This window comes from Sminthopsis crassicaudata, chromosome 1 (genome assembly GCF_048593235.1).
Source record: "Sminthopsis crassicaudata isolate SCR6 chromosome 1, ASM4859323v1, whole genome shotgun sequence".
In the NCBI taxonomy this organism is placed as follows: domain Eukaryota; kingdom Metazoa; phylum Chordata; class Mammalia; order Dasyuromorphia; family Dasyuridae; genus Sminthopsis; species Sminthopsis crassicaudata.
Window position 1 is genome coordinate 561,649,578 of NC_133617.1, and position 23,624 is coordinate 561,673,201.

The following is a 23,624-nucleotide window of genomic DNA, read 5'->3' on the forward strand; positions in this document are numbered from 1 at the left end:
AGCAAATATCATCATTTTATAGTGAACACCCTCAGTTACAAAGTGAGTTAATTAATTGACTTACCTAAGATTCTAAAGCTAGTAAGTTTTTGAAATTGGCCTGATCCCTATTACAGTGTACTTTCTACTAGAGAAACAATATTAGTAATGCTTTATAATGAAATGGGATTTTACCTAAAATATAATATCTGTTGTTAGTTTATTAATAATGTTCTTAAGGGGCACTAGTATTTGTTTTATACTCTGTGAGGGCCTTAACTTGACTGACAAGTAACTGCTGACAGACATATAAATCAGGACTGTTAATGGAAAACAGATTATTTGTTTTGTCTAATAATGTAATAAAAACTATTACTGTAACTTATTTCACACAAGCAGATTTTGCTCTAAGTTAAAGATGCCAAAGAAACATTTTAGCTAAACAAAATATGTTCCATTAGTTCATCACCAGGTTGTCTTCATGGTGGTAAAAAAAATTACATGTGGCAGACAATACTACCTGTATTGAATGAAACTGTATTCTGCATAGGAAAAAAAGTGAAAATATATACTTTTTACATGAATCTGCAAAGATTAACTTGACACATTATTGACTACACACAGATATTTGATTCTAAAATCATTTCTTGATCCTAAAAAAATTTTACAATTCAGTTTCTGTAATTCTCCCCAATTTTGCAATAAAACTGATAGACATCAAGATACAAGTTGATTTGGAGTATGCCTTTTTTACTTCATCTTCTGCCATGTATGTTTGCTGCATATGTCATAATAAACTTTGAATTTGTATGTTTGCTCCATTAACACTCCAAGAAATACAAAAGACAGACACCATTTACTTTGCAAACTGAAATTGCTATTATATGTCCAAGTAGAAATTTACTCATAGGAAGCCAAATATTCCAATGACCCAAACAAGTTTTCCTCATGCCTAATATTAAGCTTGCCAAAACCATGAAATAAATAAATACCAAAAGCTTTCATAAACTACATGAATCGATAATGTCCATATAAAAAAGAGAATTAATGTAGTAAAAAGAAAAAAAAATAACCTACCTTCATGACCAATAACAGATCTGGAGCCTGTGTGAAAGCTAACAATTCCTGCAACATGGTCATTGGCCAAAATATTCACTGATACAGTGTCAGCACTGGGCAAAATACGACTTCCACCTTCAGTGTAAACCAAACTGACTATAATGCTTTCATCATCCTCAGGCTCAGAATCATCTAAAATGGTCAAAGTCACCATCTTTTTGGTTTCACCTAAAGTAATGACATAAATAAGAACAATATAATCACTGATTTTAAAGGTCAATTCATTATTTTCACAAGTGTTAGGAAGGATCAACTCTGCTGTACCAGTATTCATTCTTGAAGTGACTTTAGGCGCAGATCTGTGTCATTATCATAATCAATAAACCCCAGTATCTCTCTGTTGTTCTTTTATATTCCTGGTGCTTAGTACATTGCCTGACGCACAATAAGCATTTAATAAATGTTTGTTGACCCTGACTGTATGGCTTTTAAAGTCTTTTCAGTTTTCCCCCTTCATTATGTATCATCCTACTTCCTATACTCTACAGTGCAATCAAACTGAGGGTCTCTCTATCACACACACACACACACACACACACACACACACACACACACACACACACACACCATTTTATCTCCCTGTCTCTATACCTGGAATGTATTCTTTTCTCATTAGTTTTACAGCCCTTTCTTCATTCAAGCCTTAGATAAAGCACTATTTTCTACATGAAACCTCTCCTGATCTGCCCAACCCTTCCATAACTCCTTTGTATAAAATTTTCTCATTAAAAAAAAAAATTATTCTGTGTGTGTGTGTGTGTGTGTGTGTGTGTGTGTGTATACACAATTTTGTCGTGGTGACCCTGTGCCTGGCACATATTATATGCTTGAAAAGTTCTTCCTGGCTAATTTATAATTAAGGACAAACACAATAAGAGAAAAGAATGGAAAAAAGTTACTCTACTCTCTCTGTGTATATATATAGTGCATTATATAGAATATTGTATTTGCTACCATATTGTTACTGTGCATACAATATATACTATATATATATATGTCATAGTGAATTAATATACTATGTAATATTTAAATTATATGCCATATATTATATATTATATTATTCTTGGAATATATACTATACATGTTATGACATATATAATCTCATCATACATACATATAAATTGCATATAATATATACTGTATATGCAATATATCATATATAACATACTATAAAATGTATTTTATATTATATAATGTATTTTAATATAGTTAATAAACAGTACAATTATTATAAAATTATATTTAAATATATTTTTATTATAAACTATATCATAAAATGTTATACCACATGACAACATAGTATAGTATATTTTAAAGTATGATATCCACAAAATACTATATATGTATATAGTATATGACTCATATATGTATGCATTATCTTATATCATGTGTATATAATTGTATGTTATATATAATATTACAGTATATACTATCCATATAACATATAGTGTATAATATGCTATACTATATAGTGCAAATTTTATAGTATAGTAAGAGATATACATCATATTATATGTACAATAAATAGTATTTGCAACAGATATACAACTATGAAATATACAATATATGGTATATGATATAATACACATTATATATGTTATACATATTATATCCACAATATGTTGCATATACCATAAGATACAGTATATATATGTATGTATATATATAACTTAATTCCTTTATCTATATATAGTACGTTGTATAAACGATATATATTGTATTATGTATAATGCATGTACTTTGTAGTATATATACCTTATATGTATGAGATTTTATATATATATGTATATATATAGTATGTATACATATATGCATGTAAATATATAAAATACTACTTAGAATCACAGACATTCCAAATCTTTCTAAAGTATGAAAATAATAAATATTAACATTCAAATAATACTAAAGCTCACCGTCAGCAAAAGTCAGAATCTCTCCTTCCCCTATAAAATCTACACCTTCAATAGCTGTTCCACCAACCACACGCCACTCCACCGTGACCTGGCCTAAGCTGCCCCCTATCCTCTCAATCGATAGGTGTACCATGGTTTGGGGCTGCTCTTGAACTTCCACATACTGGCCATCCTCTGATGTATTGGGGCTGATGCTGTAGATTTTGAATACTCCAAAGGCATCACCATTCAACATTATGACAACTGTAGAGGTATTTGGCTGTCCAATGGTTGGCTGGCTTTGGGGGCTGGCTGAGATGTTCATCAGTTTAACCTCTAGAAGGGAAATAAGGAAACTCTCATCCATCTCTGGGAAATCATCAGAAAGGATGGAGACTGTAAGGTTTGCAAATTCATCACCCTCCAACATTATAGCCCACTGCCTTATCACAGGCTCGTAATCACTTCCTGCCACAGCTTGTCGGCTAAAAAGGGCAGCTACCCTTGTCATGTTTTTCCGATAGGTCCAGAATTCTGAGCTGTTTTCAATTGGAGTAGTCCATGTAATAATCCAAAAGCACTGGGGAATCTCAGAAGAAATAGAAATGGAAAAGGCTAAACATGCTTGTTCTTTAAGGCACAGAGTGGCACATGTGTGCTGAGGATCCAGCATTGTGGAGACATTCACCCAAGTTCTTCCAAGCTGGTCAGGAATCTGTTGAACTGGTGATTCGTAAAAGGACAGGACATCTTGACCTTCCTCCATTGCAAGAGCCACAACATCAATATCTGAAGTGTTATAATAGATCAGCAGCTGGCCAAATCGTCCTCCGCTAAAAAGTGCAATGAAAATTAAGAACTAGGTTAGTTCATCAGAATGATTTTACTTAAATTCTCCACATTAAAGAAGCCTGAATGATTGTTTCTCACACTTCACATCATGTTAAACTGCCAAAAAAAAAAAAAAAAACTTAGTTTCTAAAAATTATCATGATGAGAAATGATATCATAATAAATAATAATAAAATAACAATAAATATAGGTCAGTTCATCTCTCTTTTTTAAATGTAAAATTAAGAAATGAGACTAGATTTTCTTTAAGGCTCCAGCAGCCCTCCGAAACTTACTTTCTATGTGACATTGGGCAAGTCACTTAATTTTCTTAGGTCTCACTTTTCTCACCTGAGGAAAAGGAAGGGATTGACCTCTAAGATGCATTCCAGTTCTAAATCTATAATTTTATTAGCTGAATTATACAATGTCCTTTTTATTTAAAAATAAATGCTGGGAAATTAATTTAAAGAAAGATTTATTATTTAGCTTTCATAAGTGACATCATTATGCAAGTCACTGGAATTGTTTCTCAAATCTATTTGTATATTATGCCCCCACGCTACCTCCCCATTTTATTAAATTATAACGAAACCATAAGGAAAGTAATGTAAGTAACTTTTGAGGAGGAATGGCTTTTTAAAAAATTTGGCTTCTAACTACAAGTATTTGGATAGGTCACATTCTCAATTATAGTCTTTCATCTAAGAACTGATAGAAAAAAAAAAATAAAACATTGAGTTTTATTTTATTTAGAAACAAGCATCCATTTCATTCCAAGGTATGACCATTAGAACAAGGCCATGAAAAAAAACTTAACCATTAAAGCTATCCAAAAGTTAAATGAGCTACCCAGAGAGGTGCTGTTTCCCCCTCCCAGGAGGTCTCTAAGTAATGGTTTTACAACTACTGATTACCTATGTGGCCATGGCCATGCCTTGGACTAGATGGCCATTGAGATCTCTCTGTAATCTTAAATTCTGTGACTGTGAAATTGTTGACTAAACTAAAGGCTTTAAAATTATTCTTATAAATAAGCCATCAGCATATTATATTTCACAAAGAAAAAGTATGAAAGGACTAATTTAATCAACTATTGTGTACCTTGTAAAATATCTTGGAAATCACAATCACCAAATCATTTTAAATATTCAAGAAATTCCAACCAAAATCAGAATATTTGTTCTACAGACCTTCTCCTGACAGTTATGTTGACACAAGAACTTTTCTCCAGAGGTTCCTGGACACGATAAATGGATTGAGAAAAAGCTACTGTACCATAAGGATTATCATTGGCAGGTACAATAATATTTGCCACTCGGTCTAACCCAATTGTACCTCCACCAGAGGCATGAATTAGTTGCACTTGGATAACCTAATAGGAAAGAGTGAAAAACTTTCTCAATAGTATCCCCATTCTGAGATCAGAGTAAGAATGATAACAGAAATATTTCAAAATAGCCTAACAGTTCTGATTCAGTTGACTCAAAAAGTAATGACTTAGGAAAGATTGAAAAATCCTGTATAAAATATACAAATAAATTAATTGCCCTCCCCCAAATTCCTTGAAGAAACATGATTATTAATGGGGAGCAAGGTAGCACAGATGGACTTTGAGTCAGGATAACCTGAGCTCAAATGTGGCTTAAGACACTCATCAACTGTGTGATCCTGGTCAATTCACTTAATCTCTGACTCTTGTTTCCTCAACTGTAAAATGAGGATCATATCTCACCTGTCTCACAAGGTAAAAATGATAATATTTATAATGTGCTTAGCATAATAACTTAGCACTTAGAATATATTGGAACAATAAATATTTATTCCCTCCCTTTCCCTTCTCCTTTGGGTCTAGCAGAGACTAGCACAATTTGACACAGTAGACTCTTTTAAATGTTTGTGGATTGACTGATTACTATTATTTTTGTTTGTCCTTTCTTGAAGGAGACCATGATATCAGGAAAGGGATGCCATGGCATTAAAATGAATTCGAGTTAAGTGATGAAGGGCTATGAAGTCACAAGCCTCTCCTTTCTCCTTCTCTCTTTGACTGAAAACCAACCTATGGTCATATCATGGGTTTTCTCATAGGAAAAATATCTATTCAACTATATTATTTAGACAGAAATACAGTGAATTCATTTTCTACATCAGCTAAAGTATATTTTTATTTTTGTTGCATAAACTATTTTAGCTTATTGTAGCAATACAAGATGGAAACTTTCTGACAAAATAAAATACATATTGAATGCTTTAAGGCACATGATTTTTTAAAAATTTATACCTATTGGCTAATCTCCAAACTACAGATTTTTTTTACTAGTATACAGAAAAACAATTCACATTTAAAGGAAATCCTGTAGGTTTCATCCTGACACCTAATACTAACAACATCAACATTCTATCATTCTAAATTTATAAAAGAAAAACAATATTTAGAAGCATGTTTCTTAGAAAATCATTATAGGCTCAGATTTTAATGCTGCTTGTGTTTGATTTAAAAAGTTTTATTCTAATATGATAATATCATTAAGATTAACTTATATTCACAGTAAATCTAAATTTTTATTTCTTCAGCATGCCTCTTCATCATAAAGAAACTGAGATTGGGAAGGTGCTTAATATGGGTTACACTCTTTCTTTAATTTAAACTGATTGGCTCACACTAAAGCCAAAAGGAAGCACAGATTCAATTAAATTAAAAATTAATATATCTTAAATGAAATAGAAAGAAAAAATCATGGCTCAGATATTCTAAACACTTAACTAAAGTCCACATATAGCTTACAGAAGAAATTCTATGAACATACAAATTAGTAAAGTATTGATAACAATATACAATACCTTATGGAATTATTATTTTTTAAGGAAGCTTAGGATTTCATTTTCCATTGCATATTTTAAAAAATATTTTGTTAAATGATATATTAAATACTCTTTTTCAAATATAACAGCACTAATATTCCTACACATATGTTTTAAGAATAATAAGACAAGGTAACAGATTACAGTGTCATTCTAGACTAGCTCTTCTTCTCACCTCTTCAATTTCCGGAACGTCGTCAGCCAGGACCTCTAACAACAAGGTTTGAATGGTTTCCCCAGGGGCAAAGGTCACATTACCTGAGACAACTCGCAGGTCGCCAGTGGCAAGTTCTCCATTAATGGTGGCAACCCAATGAACAGTGACATTGCCGAGTGTCCCAGAATTGCGAATTATTGGCAGGTTTACCTTCACAGAATTAACCTCAGGCTCCTCTACTATAAGTTTAGTAGTCTGAAAAACTGAAGTGTGAAGCACAATTAGTTTCAAACACATAGTAAAGCCAAGTCTGTGATGAGTGGTAGGTAAGAAATTGACCACCTGATCGATTATGGTCTTTGGGTATTGAGATTTTTCTGCTACTCAGTCTTGATAACTTAACACTGGGAAATAGGGAATGCTGCCAGTTACCAAATAAACTACTCTGTGGTTTCTTTCCTCTTGGGAGTGGAAGATTTTCTAAGTATAGAAGATGCTAACCTAATTCACTACTAATGGCAATCAAGGCGGGACTACACCGTATTTGTTCAGCAGTTAATCAATAAACCTCCTGAATGGACTCCCTGCTACTTATCCAGGGAACTAACAAAGTCTCAATAGAAAAATGAAAGTATTCGTTCTTTAATTCTATGAAAATGAAAGGCACATTTCATCTCATCAGTTCCCAACTGAGAAGTCTAAAGAGAGAAACAAAGTAATCCAATTTACCAAATAATCCATAAGGATCGTCAGAAGCCTCGATAATGATGATTGCCTCTGTTAATGCTCCAAGTCTGGCACCTCCAGTTGTTTCATTCAGCAGCTGCACTAGAAAAGATTCTTCCAACTCAGGGTATATGTCATTAATGATATATATTGGCACAGCTTTACTGGTTTCACCTTCTAGCAAAACCACGTCTGATGAGGCTATACTGTAGTCTTCACCTACCAAGTCAAAAAAGCAATATGCTTTTAAACTCTAAACCAAAACAAAAAGAAGTTAAATATTTAAAGAAAACTGATCTATTAATTTACAAAAATTTTAGTCATGGGATAACAGATCTAGAGTTGGAAGGGATCTTAGAGGTCATCATATACAATCTTCTCCTTTTATAGATAAGGAAACTGATGTCCAGAAAGTTTAATTAGGGGAGGTTCTTCATCTTTTTGTTTGTAATGTTTCCTTTGCATGTCTGGTGAAGCCTAAGAATTATATTTTAAATACATAAAATAAAATGTATAATACTACAAAGGAAACCAATTATAATGAAATACAATTGTCATTTTTTAAAAGTCCACAGATCCCAGGTTAAAAATGTCTGGGTTAAGTCATTTACCTAGGTTCCCACTGCTAGTAATTATATAAGAAAGTATTTGAAACCAAGTTTTCTTGATTCCAGACTAAGGTTCTATCTATTACACTAAGAAACCTACAAATTTTGTCTGATCCCAGAATTAAAAAGAAAAGCAACTCTTATAATTAAAACACTAGGTCATTTCTCCATCCTTCAAAAGATAGTACCATTTCCAAATCTTTACATATGAGCATTACTTACTATTCAGGTTTCCATATCTTTATCAAACTACTAAAAATACAGAATCATGTATTCTGATGGAAGTGGATATCTTCACCAAAGAGAAGATCTAATTCAGTTCCAATTGATCACTGATGGACAGAATCAGCTACACCCAGAGAAGAAACACTGGGAAATGAGTGTAAACTGTTTGTATTTTTGTTTTTCTTCCCAGATTATTTTTACCTTCTGAATCCAATTCTTCCTGTGCAATAAGAAATTCGGTTCTGAACACATATATTGTATCTAGAATATTCTATAACATATCTAACATGTATGACTGCTTGCCATCTAGGGGAAGGGGGTGGAGGGAAGGAAAGGAAAAATTAGAAGAGAAGTGAGTACAAGGGATAATGTTGTAAAAAATTACCCATTCAATGTACTGTCAAAAAAAAGTTATAATTATAAAAATTTTTTTTAAATTTAAAGAAAAAAAAGATTTTATAAAAGATAATGGTAAACCTTTATTAAGATTTCTTTTTAGTTATTAAATTGATTAACTTAGGATATACATGAAACTAAATTATGAATGCATTTACTAATTTTAAACCATTAGTTTATTAATTATTCTAATAAACATTAATTTAAGGATTAAAAAATATAGAAACAAATTTCTGATCATACTAGGTAGATTATATAATCCACTGTCTCTCAAAATTTTTGATGTGGTACAACTCTACACTTTAAACCAAACTCAAATTTTTACAGTAAAATCATTTGAGCTCTTTTTAAATGCCTAAGAATAATATTAAATTCCATATAGCATATGCCTGATTTAAAAGAAAAAAAATAGAAAATTATTTATTTTCAGGAGAATTTTTATTCCAAATTAAAAAATACTATCTTATTTAAATGAAGACATAATTGCTAACTATTGTTTAGTACACTTGTTTCTTTTTATTATATAACCTTTCAATGAAAGATTTATGTGCTTATGCCTCTAATAAGAACATGTATTTATTCATAAATTCATGTTAATTCATAAATGTTTGTGTTCTGGAAAGGGCTAGAAGTGAGCAAGGTAACCTAGCACTTAGGGCTAATTACCAATTGGACAATTCTCTATTATTATTATTATTATTCTTGGAGAATGACTCTCCCCAACTATTCTATGCTGGATTCGTGGGTGTGGACAAAGAAGGAAAAGACCAAGATGAGAGGGTGGAGTAGGACAGGGAGGATCATTCTTTTGGAGGTGGAGAGAGAGAGAGAGAGAGAGAGAGAGAGAGGAAGGAGGTATGAAGATTGCTAGATCTAATCCCCTGACCGCTACCCCAAAAGACCAAGAATAAAGACTTTTGCTTATCCTGACTCTGGCTGATTCTAAGATATCCAGGGTCATAACAGTGTACTAATGTGACTTCATCTATGCAACCCAAAACAAATATGGCTGTGGAGGAGTGATTTACTCAAAAATCATTGCCTTTGGCTACAAAATCTGATCTCCAAGTGAATGCTTACCACAATCACAAGGTGACTAGAGACTGGGGATGGGTATTCAGGGGATGGGGAAAAGAATTTCCACACTGACATCTATACTACTGCTGCTTAGCAGTTGTTAGTTTATAGCTGCCCTTAGGGAGTGCCAGTTAAGATAGCAAGTATTGAGAACTGCTCCTGAAGGCACACACAGAGTGGGAGAATATTATAGGATAATGGTTGAAAGGTTTAGGTTCTTACATTAGAGACAAGCCCCACAACTGTCTACTTCAGGAAGAATATAATGTGATCTATATTCCCATCTTCTGACTAGATGACCTCACCTCTTAAAAACATTCCATGGTTCTTTCCCAACCATTCCCATGGTTTTTTTGCCCAGAAGTTGACTCCCAGAAATTGACATGGTGCTACAGAAAAGGTCTAACCAGAACAGAATACAACAGATCTAATTCATCTTTCTTCGAGAAACTACGCTGTATAAATATACACTGATGATTTTTGATATAAATTATGACCCCTTTAATCTTTGGGTGAAAGGATCAGAAAGGAATCTTTGAGAGAAGGGTAATCTAGGGTCTCAAAGGGAGGGGGGGGAAGACACTATTCTGTTCATAAGGGCAACTCCCAGATAAGTAATCTCAATCAATTGGAGATAATCATCACCCTCTACTGGACTGAAGATGTGTCTCTCAAATTGCTCCCCAGCTCAGGGCCTAGACAAACCCAATAAAACCAAAGGTCTGTTCCTAACAGGAGGTTGCCTGCTAAGAAAGCTATTTTATTAGTGTAAATAAACCCATTCTTGCCACAAACCTTGAGCCTTTATTCACCGGGGTTTGCAAATTCTTGATGGCCAAAGGGGATCCCATTGCTATCAGGGGATCTCTCAACCCTCAATTCTCATACCTCCTCAATTTTACATACACACTTCCCAGTACCAGTGAACATATCATTGATTGATTCCAGATCAATAAATAACCAATTTTTCAGCAATGTGATGGATTCCAAACATTCTCTAAGAGATCCTTGTATCAAATGAATATGTGAACTTTAAACAACTATTACAAGAAGATAGATATTAATGGAATCTCTTTTCAAAGCTGGAGCAAGAAAACTCCCTGCTTGAAACATCCACATATTCCTGTGAATTGGTCACAGGGTGTAAAATCAAAAGACTGTATTTGAATCTGAGTCATATGTATGAACATAAGAACCCTCTCTGAGCTTCAATTTACCCATTTATAAAAAGGGATCAGTAAAACTTGAACTATCTCCCTCATAAAGATATAAGAAGAATTCTTTTTAAACTTAAGAAATGTTTATGTAGCAGTTATTATTGTTGTTGTTATTTACATAGTGGTATTGGCAGTAATCTTAATTTTGTTAAAACTGTAAAAAGCATCAGGGTAGTAAAGGAAGATTCTAGGAATTTGGCAGCAGATTTTCTGGAAATTTGATATGAACAAAAACAGCATTTAGCAAAATGCTATGAGGATGGGGAACTGAAGGCACACAGTTTCTTACTCCTTGGCCTCACTGAATCCTTGGTTAGATTTTTACAGTCAAAGGTCCTGATAAAGGCCTCATTTCAAAATATATAGAGAATTTACTCTAATTTATAAGAAATCAAAGCATTCTCCAATTGATAAATGGTCAAAGGATATGAACAGACAATTCTCAGAAATTGAAACTATTTCTACCCATATGAAAAGATGCTCCAAGTCATTATTCATCAGAGAAATGCAGATTAAGACAACTCTGAGATACCACTGCACACCTGTCAGATTGACTAGAATGACATGGAAAGATAATGCGGAATGTTGGAGGGGATGTGGAAAAACTGGAATATTGATACATTGTTGATGGAATTGTGAACACATCCAGCGATTTGCCACTGTGCTCAAAAAGTTATCAAACGGTGCATACCCTTTGATCCAGCAGTGCTACTACTGGGCTTATATCCCAAAGAGATCTTAAAGAAGGGAAAGGGATCTGTATGTGCAAGAATGTTTGCGGCAGCCCTCTTTGTAATGGCCAGAAACTGGAAACTGAGTGGATGCCCATCAATTGGAGAATGGTTAGGTAAATTATGGTATATGAAATGTTATGGAATATCATTGTTCAATAAGAAATGAACCACAGGATGATTTCAGAAAGGCCTGGAGAGACTTACATGAACTGATGCTGAATGAAATGAGCAGAACCAGGAGATCATTATGTACTTCACCAACAATACTATATGATGATCAATTCTGATGGATGTGGCCATTTTCAACAATGAGATGAACCAAATCAGTTCCAATAGAGCAGTAATGAACTGAACTAGTTACACCCAGGGAAAGAACTCTGGGAGATGACTATGAACCACTACATAGAATTCCCAATCCCTCTATTTTTGTCCACCTGCATTTTTATTTTCTTCACAGGCTAATTGTACGCTATTTCAAAGTCCAATTCTTTTTGTAAAGTAAAATAACTGGTTGGACATGTATACATATATTGTATTTAACTTATACTTTAACATATTTAACATGTATTGGTCAACCTGCCATCTGGGGTGGGGGGAGGAGGGGAAGGAGGGGAAAAGTTGGAACAAAAGGTTTTGCAATTGTCAATGTTGGAAAATTACCTATGCGTATATCTTGTAAATAAAAAGCTATAATAAAAAAGTCCTTGGTTAGATCAGCTAATTCTTTACCAATGAGTGCCATGTACATTTTGTTGCATATTTGGGGTTTTTTTTGCTCACTAATTTAAAAATTCATAGTATCAGTATAAATGGATGGATGGATGGACAGAAAGACAACAGATAAATATATAAAGATCTTTAAAATTGACAAGCCAAGATTTTTCATTCCTTTGACTAATTAAGAAGAGTCTCATCAATGCAAAAAACAGCTTTAGGAACAAATCCTTTTCAAAAGTTCCAAGAGTATTATTGGGGGAGAAGAGCTAACTAAATTCCCTAAGATTAAATTATAAATGAAAAATCTGGTCCATGTGAATTAAAGAGCTCATGCAGATTATTATCTGTTTTCATAGGCTCTCCTTATAGAAGTGAAGAATAAAAAAGTACAAAAACAAGCACTAAGACCCATGGATTTTTTTTTCTGATCTTCGACAGTCATTTTTACCCATAAATCTCTCTTCAAGGATGATCACAAAAGAGGATACTAAACAATTCTATTAATGTCCCATTTAATTTAGAAATGGATACTTACACTTTTGATCGTCATATAAAATGCCTGTGTTCAAAAACGACTTCTCTGGTGATTCCCACTAATTTTATGGTCACTTTTTATCTCAAATATATGATGCAAGATACTTATTGTCAGTGACTGAATGTGCAAGAATACATTATTCATTATTCTACTTGATTTTTCTAAATATTATAGATGTACCTGTGGTTTTTCCTTTTTGTTCTGTTTTCTGATTCATAAGGAAATGTGCATTAAAAAGTTAGCATACATGTATAACTAGAAAAAGAAATAAAACAGTTAAGGGAAAAAAAGAAAAAATGAATATTGAATGTGTATTCATAGTGGCTGCATTTAGGAGAAGCAAATACAAACTTCTACAGCAGTCTATCACTGTGTAGCAGTTTCATAATTTATTCTTTCTTACCAGCTATTGCAGTTATTGGCACAGCTTTAAACTTCACAGAAACATCTGCAAAAACTCCTCCTGTTCTTGTCACATTGATAATTGGTCCAACATGATTTTCTGCAACTCGAACAATTGGTGCTGAGAGTTGCAAAGTTCCAAATGCATCATCATTGGCAAGGATAATTAAATGAGCAATGGTGTCTACCTTGGATCCTAGACGTGGAGAATTTGGAACTGAAAAATAAAGAGAAAACAATAAAAGTTCAATACAGACGCTTGATCCATGTATTGCATTCCTTATGTGCTAGTAATGGTTGGAAATAATCATGTCAACATCCATGATGGGATGAAAGTCATGTGATACCCTTTCTCAACTCATTCTTGGATCAGCCCTCAGTTGTGGAAAGCTGAAAGCAGTATCTGTGGCACTGACCTTAAAAAAACAACAAGAAGATATTTATTAAGCACCTTCTTGTCCACAATACAACATTAAGGACTGCAACACACAGAATATTTAACTAAAACAGAGTCTTATGTCCTCATAGGATGAGATGCCAAAACAGATAATTAGGCAATATTTATTGCTACAAGGAATTTCCAGGGAGAAAATTTTCTCTACTAATACATATCAATATCTGCAATTATTATTTTAAAGGCAGGTGGTTCTTATCCTATTTTGTGTCAGGGATCTCTCTGACAATCTGGCTCAGTTTATGGACTCCTCCTAAGAATAATGTTTTAGAATTTTAAAAAATACCTAGAATTATTTATAAAGGAAACCAAGTTCACAGGTCCCATGTAAAGAAACCCTGTCATAGTAAGTTGAAATCTTATTATAAGTAATAATAATAAGACCTAATGTTTATGTAGTAGTTTAAGGTCTACAAAATCCTTTATCTCATCATTTTTTCCCCATCAAGTAGCTATTTTATCCCCATTTTACAGAGGAGGAAACTGAAGCTGGCAAAGATTTTGCAACTTGCTTAAGACCATGAAATTAATATGTATAAAAAGCAACATCTGAAATTCAGTTCTTTCTAAATCTGAGGCTGGCTACACCCTATGTCATCATGCCTCGCACTATAAAATTACATGATATCTTCATTAGACTTCTTCAAAAAAACCTTATTTAAGGTAGAAATTTACCCTGCCACTCCCTCTGCGATTCTGCTCATATAATTTGGCTTTCATAGACAGAATTAACTCTATTTTTCTCCCTTCTTTATATTCACTTGGTGAAGTTCCTTCCTTACTTTAAAGCCAAACACTGGATCATTTTCCCCAGAGAACTCATCTTGATCCTCCTTTCTAGGGATAATTTGTTGGTTAATTTTACTAAGCTATTTTTATTCTCTATTTTTAAAAAATCTTTTAATATATGAGATAGCTTCATGAGTGAGGTAGAGGGAAGTCAAATGTAACAAAAAAAAAGACATAATAAAAATAAAATTTAAAAACAGAGAAAAAACATTAGCATTGAGTTATAATTAACATATGAGACAATTCATATGTGTTTTAAAAAGAATAACAGTAATATAAAAGTAGTGTGTTAGGATCTGTCTTTTGTTTCCTCATTATACCAGATACCGGAACTGTCTTCTGATATGGCTCATCCTCCCATGCTCCCTGGACCAGATATAAATCAATTAATCTTCCAGCTTGATTTCATTTATGAGCTCTGATGATTGGCCAGTGCTTTCATGGAGGAAGAAAAAAAAAAAAAGAAAAGAAAAGAAAAGCAAGGATCCTGAATGCTCCTGCATCTCTCCCTCCCCTGAACTCTTTCTGTTCTTATGGAATAGCATTAAGCAATTAAGCACTTGATTATTCTCTGATTGTCTCAGAGATGATAGTTTTTGGTTTTTGTTTTCTCTTCAGCTGAACATTCCCTACTAGGAAACAGGGATTAGGTCATACACTTGTAGCATGTCATACTGGCATACCTCCTTTAGAACAATGCATGAGTTCTGTTCTCTTTCAGTAGAATACATGCCGTGGCCCATTGCTAAGAGACAGACACCCTCTGCAATCCCTAACTGATCCACTTGTCCCCATAATTGGGGAACTACATCAAAGACACTTGGCCACATAGTCTGATGAAATTTCTCCCATCAGTAGGTTATAAAAGGTTCTTCCCTTGTTCTCTTTTAGATAGCCTCAAGCTAACAAAATTTCAGAAAGAAAAGGATGGAATGTTTCTATTAGTCTCATAGCCTCTTAGGGATTCAGAGAAAGAATGTTCCTTTTACTCTGTGGCAAATGATCTTTGATGCAATCTCTCTTTTCAAAGAGATCAATTGACTAATCAGTGATTGCTGGGATGCCCAGGTCCTTTGGCAAGAGACTTGTGCACATGCCTAGATTTCTAATACTCAGAACTTCTAAAACACAATTTACTAAAGTTGCATATTAAGCTCCTTGAAATTATAGGTTTTTTTCCAACTATATCTGATTTACTGCTATCACTCCTCAGCTCCTACCTAGTACACTATTTACATTTACATGTTTAAGGAATATTTAACTAAATTTAACTGAATTAAATGGACTTACATATTCTAGTCTGGTTAACGTCATACTACCTGATTTCTCAATTAAAAACTACTACCCTTAACTTTTCTCTAGGGAAATTTTTTAGGGATTGTATTTTATTTTATTGATTTTCAATTTTTATTTTATTGATTATTCATTAATTATTTATTGATATTCAATCATAAAAATCATGCTTTTATTCATCAAGCTAAAAACAAAACAAACAAAAAAGCCTAAAAATACTAAACTAAAAAAGATTTAGATGAACTTTTATTAATTCAAAACTAAATTTTACTTCAAAAATACAAACTTGAATAATGAAATACAAAATATTGATTTTTTTCTTCTGTTTTTTTTTTTGTTAACATTAAGTTGTGCTCACACCTAGCATATCTTTTCTTTGCAGTTGCACTCATGTTCTAGTCTATCTTTATATATGTATATGCTATTGCTAGAGCCCCAATGAATGCAAAAGGCTCCTTAATATAGAAAACATTTAAGAGTTATCCTTGTAGCCCAGGCACCTAGTACCGAGTTTAGAAAGTGATAAACAGATAGTAATTGACCAATTAAAATATTTCAGATAGAAAAAAAATATCCACTGTAACTTCCTTACTCTTATTTTTTTTTGCAATTACAAACTGACCCCAAGATCTCTGAACTAAAAACTGCACCAAAGATGCTTTTATTCAATTTATATGGGCTTTCTGCACATATCTGTTTGACCTACATTACCCTAAAGCATGAAGACTTTACAGTAGCTGTAGACTGCTATTATTTCCAGTTCCACAGATGCATTTCAAAATAAGATTCAAAAGCAAGCAGAGTATATTCAGCTGTGTAACAGATCTTTGGCTCTTTCCCTGAACTCTTTTTTTGTATACTAGGAATCTTCTTTATATTTGAGGTAAATAAATCTTACTATGAGCAGTATCTTATTTATAAAGTCCTTACACATAGTGTTACTGTAGAATCCTTCAAACCCAGCTTCCCATACTCCCCAAAAGAGTGAGTCCCTAGGGGGAGAGTGTGAAGAACTGCCTAAAAAGAGCAGCTGCCTGTGTAATTCCATCTCCACAATTCTTTGTCCTTTCTTTTCTCTTTCTTCCTTAGTCTTAGCCCTGACAGGCAATTGGAGCTATTTGTGGGAGGAAGATCCTTCCCAAATACACCATTTAGTCCCTACTAGCAGAACCTCTTCTCTGTTGTCCTATTAGATAGAGCCCTCACTACCAGCAGTCATTCTTCTGGACTATGATGATGGCTTCATCTCCAGAAAGATATGTGTTTTCCAATTGCAATACAGAATGCATTTTACTTGTTAACCTGTTAGCCCCATGAAGACATGGTATTGTATCTTACTTACCTATACCTCAATCAGTACCTACCATTGTGCAATGAACATAAAAGTCATTCGATCAAAATAAAGATTTGGTGGCCTGGAACCTAATCATCTTTTACAACATAATTTCTATTGGAAAATATATTTTGAGCTGCAAACTGATTGAAAATTGAACTTTTGCATATTAGTCATTAAAAAAGTGGAGGCTATGTGTATTACCAGTTTTATGAAAGTTTTCTACTCTCCTATTTATTCAGCACTTTTTGATCTTGATTTTAAAATGACTCAAGGATGAATTGAAGAAAAAACAGGAAGATGTGTATGAACTGATGCCTAGTAAAATGAACAGAACAAGAATAGTAGAAACAAAGTTAAAAAATGAAAAAAGTCACTAAAAGAAAACATACTCTCTGTGTAATTGAAAAACCAGGGATGGTGTAGATAACATAATTATCTTTCCCTCTGCCAGAGACATGTGAGACTACAGGACTACTGTCAAATGCTGTTATTACATTTGGTGTTTTCATTTAATTGGGTCTATACAACACACACACACAGAGGCAGGTTCAATATGAAGGAGATGAAGAAAACTGTTTTTCACCAAAAGATGACTATAATATAAAGACCAAAGGTATCAACATATTTAAGTTATTTTGAACTACTAGGATTACACCATGATGGATAAGTAAAGCAAAAGGCTATACTTACTTGGTCGATTCTGTACTTTTTCTATTAATGTAACGTTGATCAACTCAACAAACACAGATTCTGACTTTTCTGGTTCATCATCATCCAAAATAGGAATACTAATTGTTGCCTCACTCATGTTAACTCTAAAAGTAGCAAACCCAGAAACAGGAATATAGTCCCTTCCTTGAGTTGCTCTGGCTAAATTAGGTGGAAAAAAAGGTGGTTTTTCCATATCATCCATTGTCGTATAGGTAACCATGACTGTTCCTATAAGACCTTTTAACCGTATTATTGTAAGAGTAACATTCTGATTTGCTTCTTCAACTTTGATTGGTCTATTTTCCTCAGAAAAGATAAATATTCCATATGGGTCATCACTGGCCAAAATTATTAATGTAGCATTTGTATGGACTCCTAGGCAGCCATTAGAAACATTTATGATTAAAATGGAAAATGTTTTATCCAGTTCAGGAATTTCATCAGGCAATATTTCCACTGTTATATTGGCGCTCATCTGCCCTATCTCAAAAGTGACATTGCCAGAAGTGAAGGCAAGGTCTCCAGATACATCAGAGGGAATGTTCCATTGCAAAATTACTTGAGACAAAGTTCCATGGCTTCTCACAACCTAAAGAATATGAAAAAAAATTCTCATATCAAAATATATATTAATGTGGAACAAGAACTTTAATAGCTCTAATCCTCCCAGCCTATTTCCCCAATACATAGAGATAGCCCAACTCCTAAGACTGTCGTGATTAGCATATCTTAAGACAGACTGATATCTGGTCCCAGTCATTTTGTTGTCCTCTGGGTCACTACCTGGATTTTCCTTAACTTCTCCTTAATTCGTCCCCAACTCCTCCCCAATTCTTCCCTTAATCTCTAGACCTGGTGCTGACTTACCTCCATTTCTCCAAAAAATCCCCACCACCAGAAACAGTTGCTTACTTAGGTTTGGTTTAGCGCATGAACTGTTTCATGTAATAAACAGCAACCTTTGTGACCGTGATAAATGACTGTCTTGTGAGTTTGTCACAATTAGAATCTCTTTTACAAAATTACTACTTCATATATCATGACTAGGAAAATACAAGTATTAGAATGATGAAAGATTTTTCTAATATCAATGTAATGGCAATAGAACATTAAACTTGAGCTTTCAAATCAAGTGTTCTAATTTTTGATTAAAATAAAACTTGATATTTCACTCAATTCTAATAAATATTAGAAAAAAATTAAATATGATGACTAAATATAGTTAACTCAAATTATATTTATGATTATCCATGGCATCTTTCTTGTTTTATTGATAGATTTATTGTATTTGAGCCTAACAAATAAACAAACACACTTTTCCATATATGAAATAAAGAGGATTATATTGAAAGTATCTCTATTACATACAGCTTGCTTTTAGAAAAGTATATAATTGAGTCAATATGCTATTTTCAAAGTTATCCTGTTTCTTTCCAGATATCCTTCTGTTCTATTTTATGTATTTAAAAAACTACTTTAATAACAATCTGAGATATCATACTTTCATTATTTATAATAGTATATAGCTATACTTCATTTTGAATAATATAGTCCTGAAAAGTCAGCTTTAAAAAAATTTCTATAAATCAAATCATACCTCATCTGCCTTCAATTCCATAGTTATAAATACATTTCCAAAGATACTTTGAGTAATAATAAACCTCATTCTTAATAATGAAATATTTTGTAAGTTACCTATTATAAAAAACAAAACTGTTTTCATCAAACAAATTAATGCTATTACTCAACAGAATATCCAAATACAACTATTCCATTGAAACCTTGTTAATACTAAAAACTACAAAGCTTTGATAAACTATAAAGATATATATATATATGTGTGTATATATATATATATATATATATATGTATATATATATATATATATATATATATACACATATATATATATATATATATATATAATAACACACATACAAACAACACTGTAGTTTACAGAACACTTTTACATTAAGAAGGTACTACATGGGGAGATTAGGTTACTTGTATGGAATAATATATCTAGTAAATGCTCAGGTCTTCTGATTCTACAATATTATGCCACCTTCTAGGTTTCTTTGGGTACTTGCTCCTTATAATTTAGTTTGTAGTTTTATTTGTCTTTACTTTACCATGTACTACACCGGATAATCAGATATATACATAAAACAGTTAAGAACACACAACGAAGATTTTAGTTCTTCCTTTGTTATATCTTAACAGTATGACTTCTTTAGAATGTGTATTTACAGAATAGAAAAACTCCTTTGTATTCATTGCTAAGCATAAAAACAAATACTCAAGTCCAAGACAGATGATTTTCAAATCTACTGTATTCCAATATCATCCTTATTGGTAAAAAATTTGAGAATCAAGTATCATCTAAAATATTACAAAATAGAATGAAATTAAATTTACTTGCCTTAAAGGTAACTGAGCTCTGTCCATCTTCAGGTTCAGTTCCACTGATATGCAATGACTCTTGGCTGAACTCAAATACACCATGGGCATCATCTGAAGCCTCAATGGTTATTATAATTTGGGAGGCTATTCCTAAACTGGCTATATGTACCAGTTTTTTAAAGAAAAATACAATGTTAATTAGCAGCATTTTAGTAATAATGTTGGTATTTTTTTTTTAAAAATACTTTAAGCATGTTCCTTATATTACCTTATTTAATCTTCACAACAACCCTTTTGGGTCAGTGGTTCAAGTATCCCCATTTTATAGATTAGGAAACAAACTCAGAAAGATTAAGTGATTTGCCTAAGGTCCCATAGCTAGTAAGAGATGAATGAAGAATTTATAAAGTTTCATTTTAATAATGCATCTAGTTTTTATCTGCTTGTAAAGAAAAGCAAACTTGTTATTATATGATCTTCACAGCATCACTTTTACAAGAAGGAAGACATAAAATTCATGAAAAATAAAAATAAATATATAAAATTGGTGGGCTTTTGCTCTATAAATGGGAAAATTTTTTAGCATAGTGAATATGGGAAAGGCCAGATACAATAACTATACTGAGTCAAATAGACTTATATCTAGAACAGGATTATCCCTAATTTTTTTCAATACAAATGAAGCATTTCCATTACCATCTTCATAGTAATTATATTCTATCACATTAATATTATTACAATATAATATTATTTATTTTCTTTTACTATACAAATATTTTATGCCGAAATACCTACTACTTCTTTAAAAATGGTGCTCAATTTTTAGTGGTCCTCAAATAGTTATTCAGAGAAGTGGCATACATGCAAAGGTGATATAGTAAAGATATTGTGTAAAGGACTGCAGAAACTTGCAAATAATAAGGAAAAACATGACATGTTACTAGAATATATTCCATTGTGTGAAAAAATGTCTTGAGTTGTATGAGGTCAGCAAAGATAGTATATGAAAACCCTGAATTTGGAAAAATGGATTTCTAAGGAACAGAAAGTTTTCTCGTTAAAAGAGGAGACAGAATGTATATTTTTATCTCATATGACAAGTATTTTAAATAGAAATCAGCCAATCAGTAAACACTTCTTAAGTTCCTACTACATGTGAGGCACTGTGCTAAGTTCCAGGAAGAAAGCAAAAGTACTATTTTGAAACAGCTTCAATTTTTAAAATTTATTTCTTAAGAACAATGATAAACTTAGCAATATAAACTCTTGATTGAGTTTCTTTTAATTTATTTCTCTCACCCATACAATCAATGAAAAACATTTTCCATGTAAAGGAAATTTTAAGTTTTCTTAAATTATAAAATGCATTTTCATTTTTATTCACCTTTGCAAGGCACTAAGATCATATGAAATTATACAGATTTCAAAATTAATTTATTAATGAAACTATTCTAAAAGCCATATTTCATAGTCATTTATAAACAAATATAGAACTGAATTTTGAAAATATGAAGAAAAGAAATGATAACAATAATAATTATTTGTCATGAATCAATTACAGTAAGACTCTGTAGGTTTTCAATACCATAGTATTTAAAGGCAGAATTTTATGTAGAAAATTATAGTACCAAAAGAGAGAGGATAGACTAAGATGCTTACCACGCTTGTGGACAGTTGGAAGGAAGAACTCCTCGTTCCCATCACCACTACCACTCCCATCAATCCTAAAGAGTTCAGCAACTTCAAGAAGAGAGGCACAGAAGTGTGCAATTCACATATACACATTTATAGAACAGAGAAGAGATGGAAAGCATTTACTACATGTTCAAGAGGAGAAGAGAGCATTATTCATGAAAAGTCCCCAAACTCTTTATTGAAAGGATGTCTTTATTACAAAGAACAGAATATATCATTTACAATCTCATTAATAACAAAGGATTGGTAGATGGGGATGGGAGAGTTGCAGATATCTGGCATCAGGTATGGGTGCTGTGGCTAATTAATTATGTAAACCTTTATTTTTCTTATTTATAACAGGATGTAGAAGTCCTATCCTGGTGCAAGTTTAGGTTTTTTTCAGGATATTTTATGTGAGAATTCCCTAGTCATAGGAAAGGAAAATTCCTTACATGCACAGATTCCATATTTTACATATCACAGATCTAGCCTCATGTAGACCAGCACAAAGTGAAGTAGAAGCTAGAATTAGAAGGTTCACAGAAAAAGAATGGGTTTATATAGTTATTTCTTAAATACTGCAACTTTCCTCATAACAGTTTCAATATATTATGGGTCAGCATAAGAAATTAAATGGGAATGGGGGAAAGGCAGTTTACAGAAGCTGCAGTGTGTATTAAAGGCCAGCAGATAACACAGAAAAAAGTTTAGAAACTCAGAAATACATAAAATATATGTATAGTATTGTATATCAACCTAAATTTTAAAATAAGACATTGTGAACATCCCATGAAAGAAAAAAAAAAAAACTTCTCTGGTATGAAGGGAAGGCCAAAAAATTTTACATGGATTTTCCAGATGTTGGAGATACCACACCCTTAATCCCCATGATGTATAAGGGATAACTGTACTTTCTACTACCAATCCTGATCTATATCTTGACACTGGATCCAAATGACTCAGGAGCAGAAAGTGAGACTAGTGACTTTGTACAGCTCTCCCTCATTTATCCAAGTCAGTTGCTTGTTATCTTCAAGAAGGAAGGACAAATAACTATAAAGTGCATGCAAAGTACCAGATCTCCAAGATCTCCCAACTCTTCCACCTCTGCCCCAGTATCACTCCTTCTAGTGACTTGACTGCTCTAAAGGCTTCTTCCTCCTCTTACTGAATCGCTCCCAAGAATCTCCAGTAGAGGAATGTCAATTCCAGCCCTATTCTCTCTTCTAACTCGACTCAGTTTCTAAGCCTCTGGACTCTTCCATTTTGTTCCTATGTGGGTACCTCCTTCTCCCTGCTTTTCATCTCCCTTTTATGTGTGTATTATCTTTCCCCCATCAGAATATAAACTCAAATACTAATTTGAGACTTTTTTCTTCTCTTTGTATTCTTAGTCCTGAGCACACTGCCTGACCTACAGTAAGCACTAAATAAATGTTTTATTTAACCTAATCCAACCAAAGACAGGAATAGCATGATGG

At 32.8% G+C, this 23,624-nt stretch overlaps 1 protein-coding gene across 2 annotated transcripts in view; it reads right to left on the minus strand.

The window, feature by feature from the left end:
• Window positions 1–23,624, minus strand: part of ADGRV1 (adhesion G protein-coupled receptor V1) — a 710,827-nt gene that overhangs the window by 543,876 nt on the left and 143,327 nt on the right. For both annotated transcript variants that reach the window (XM_074282108.1, XM_074282109.1), the window contains 9 exons: window positions 22,126–22,206; window positions 20,486–20,625; window positions 18,043–18,652; window positions 13,482–13,697; window positions 7,573–7,788; window positions 6,862–7,106; window positions 5,015–5,196; window positions 3,012–3,823; window positions 1,057–1,266 (listed from right to left, as the gene is read on the minus strand). In XM_074282108.1, coding sequence (XP_074138209.1) covers window positions 1,057–1,266; window positions 3,012–3,823; window positions 5,015–5,196; window positions 6,862–7,106; window positions 7,573–7,788; window positions 13,482–13,697; window positions 18,043–18,652; window positions 20,486–20,625; window positions 22,126–22,206 — 2,712 coding nt within the window. The remainder of the gene's footprint in view (window positions 1–1,056; window positions 1,267–3,011; window positions 3,824–5,014; window positions 5,197–6,861; window positions 7,107–7,572; window positions 7,789–13,481; window positions 13,698–18,042; window positions 18,653–20,485; window positions 20,626–22,125; window positions 22,207–23,624) is intronic.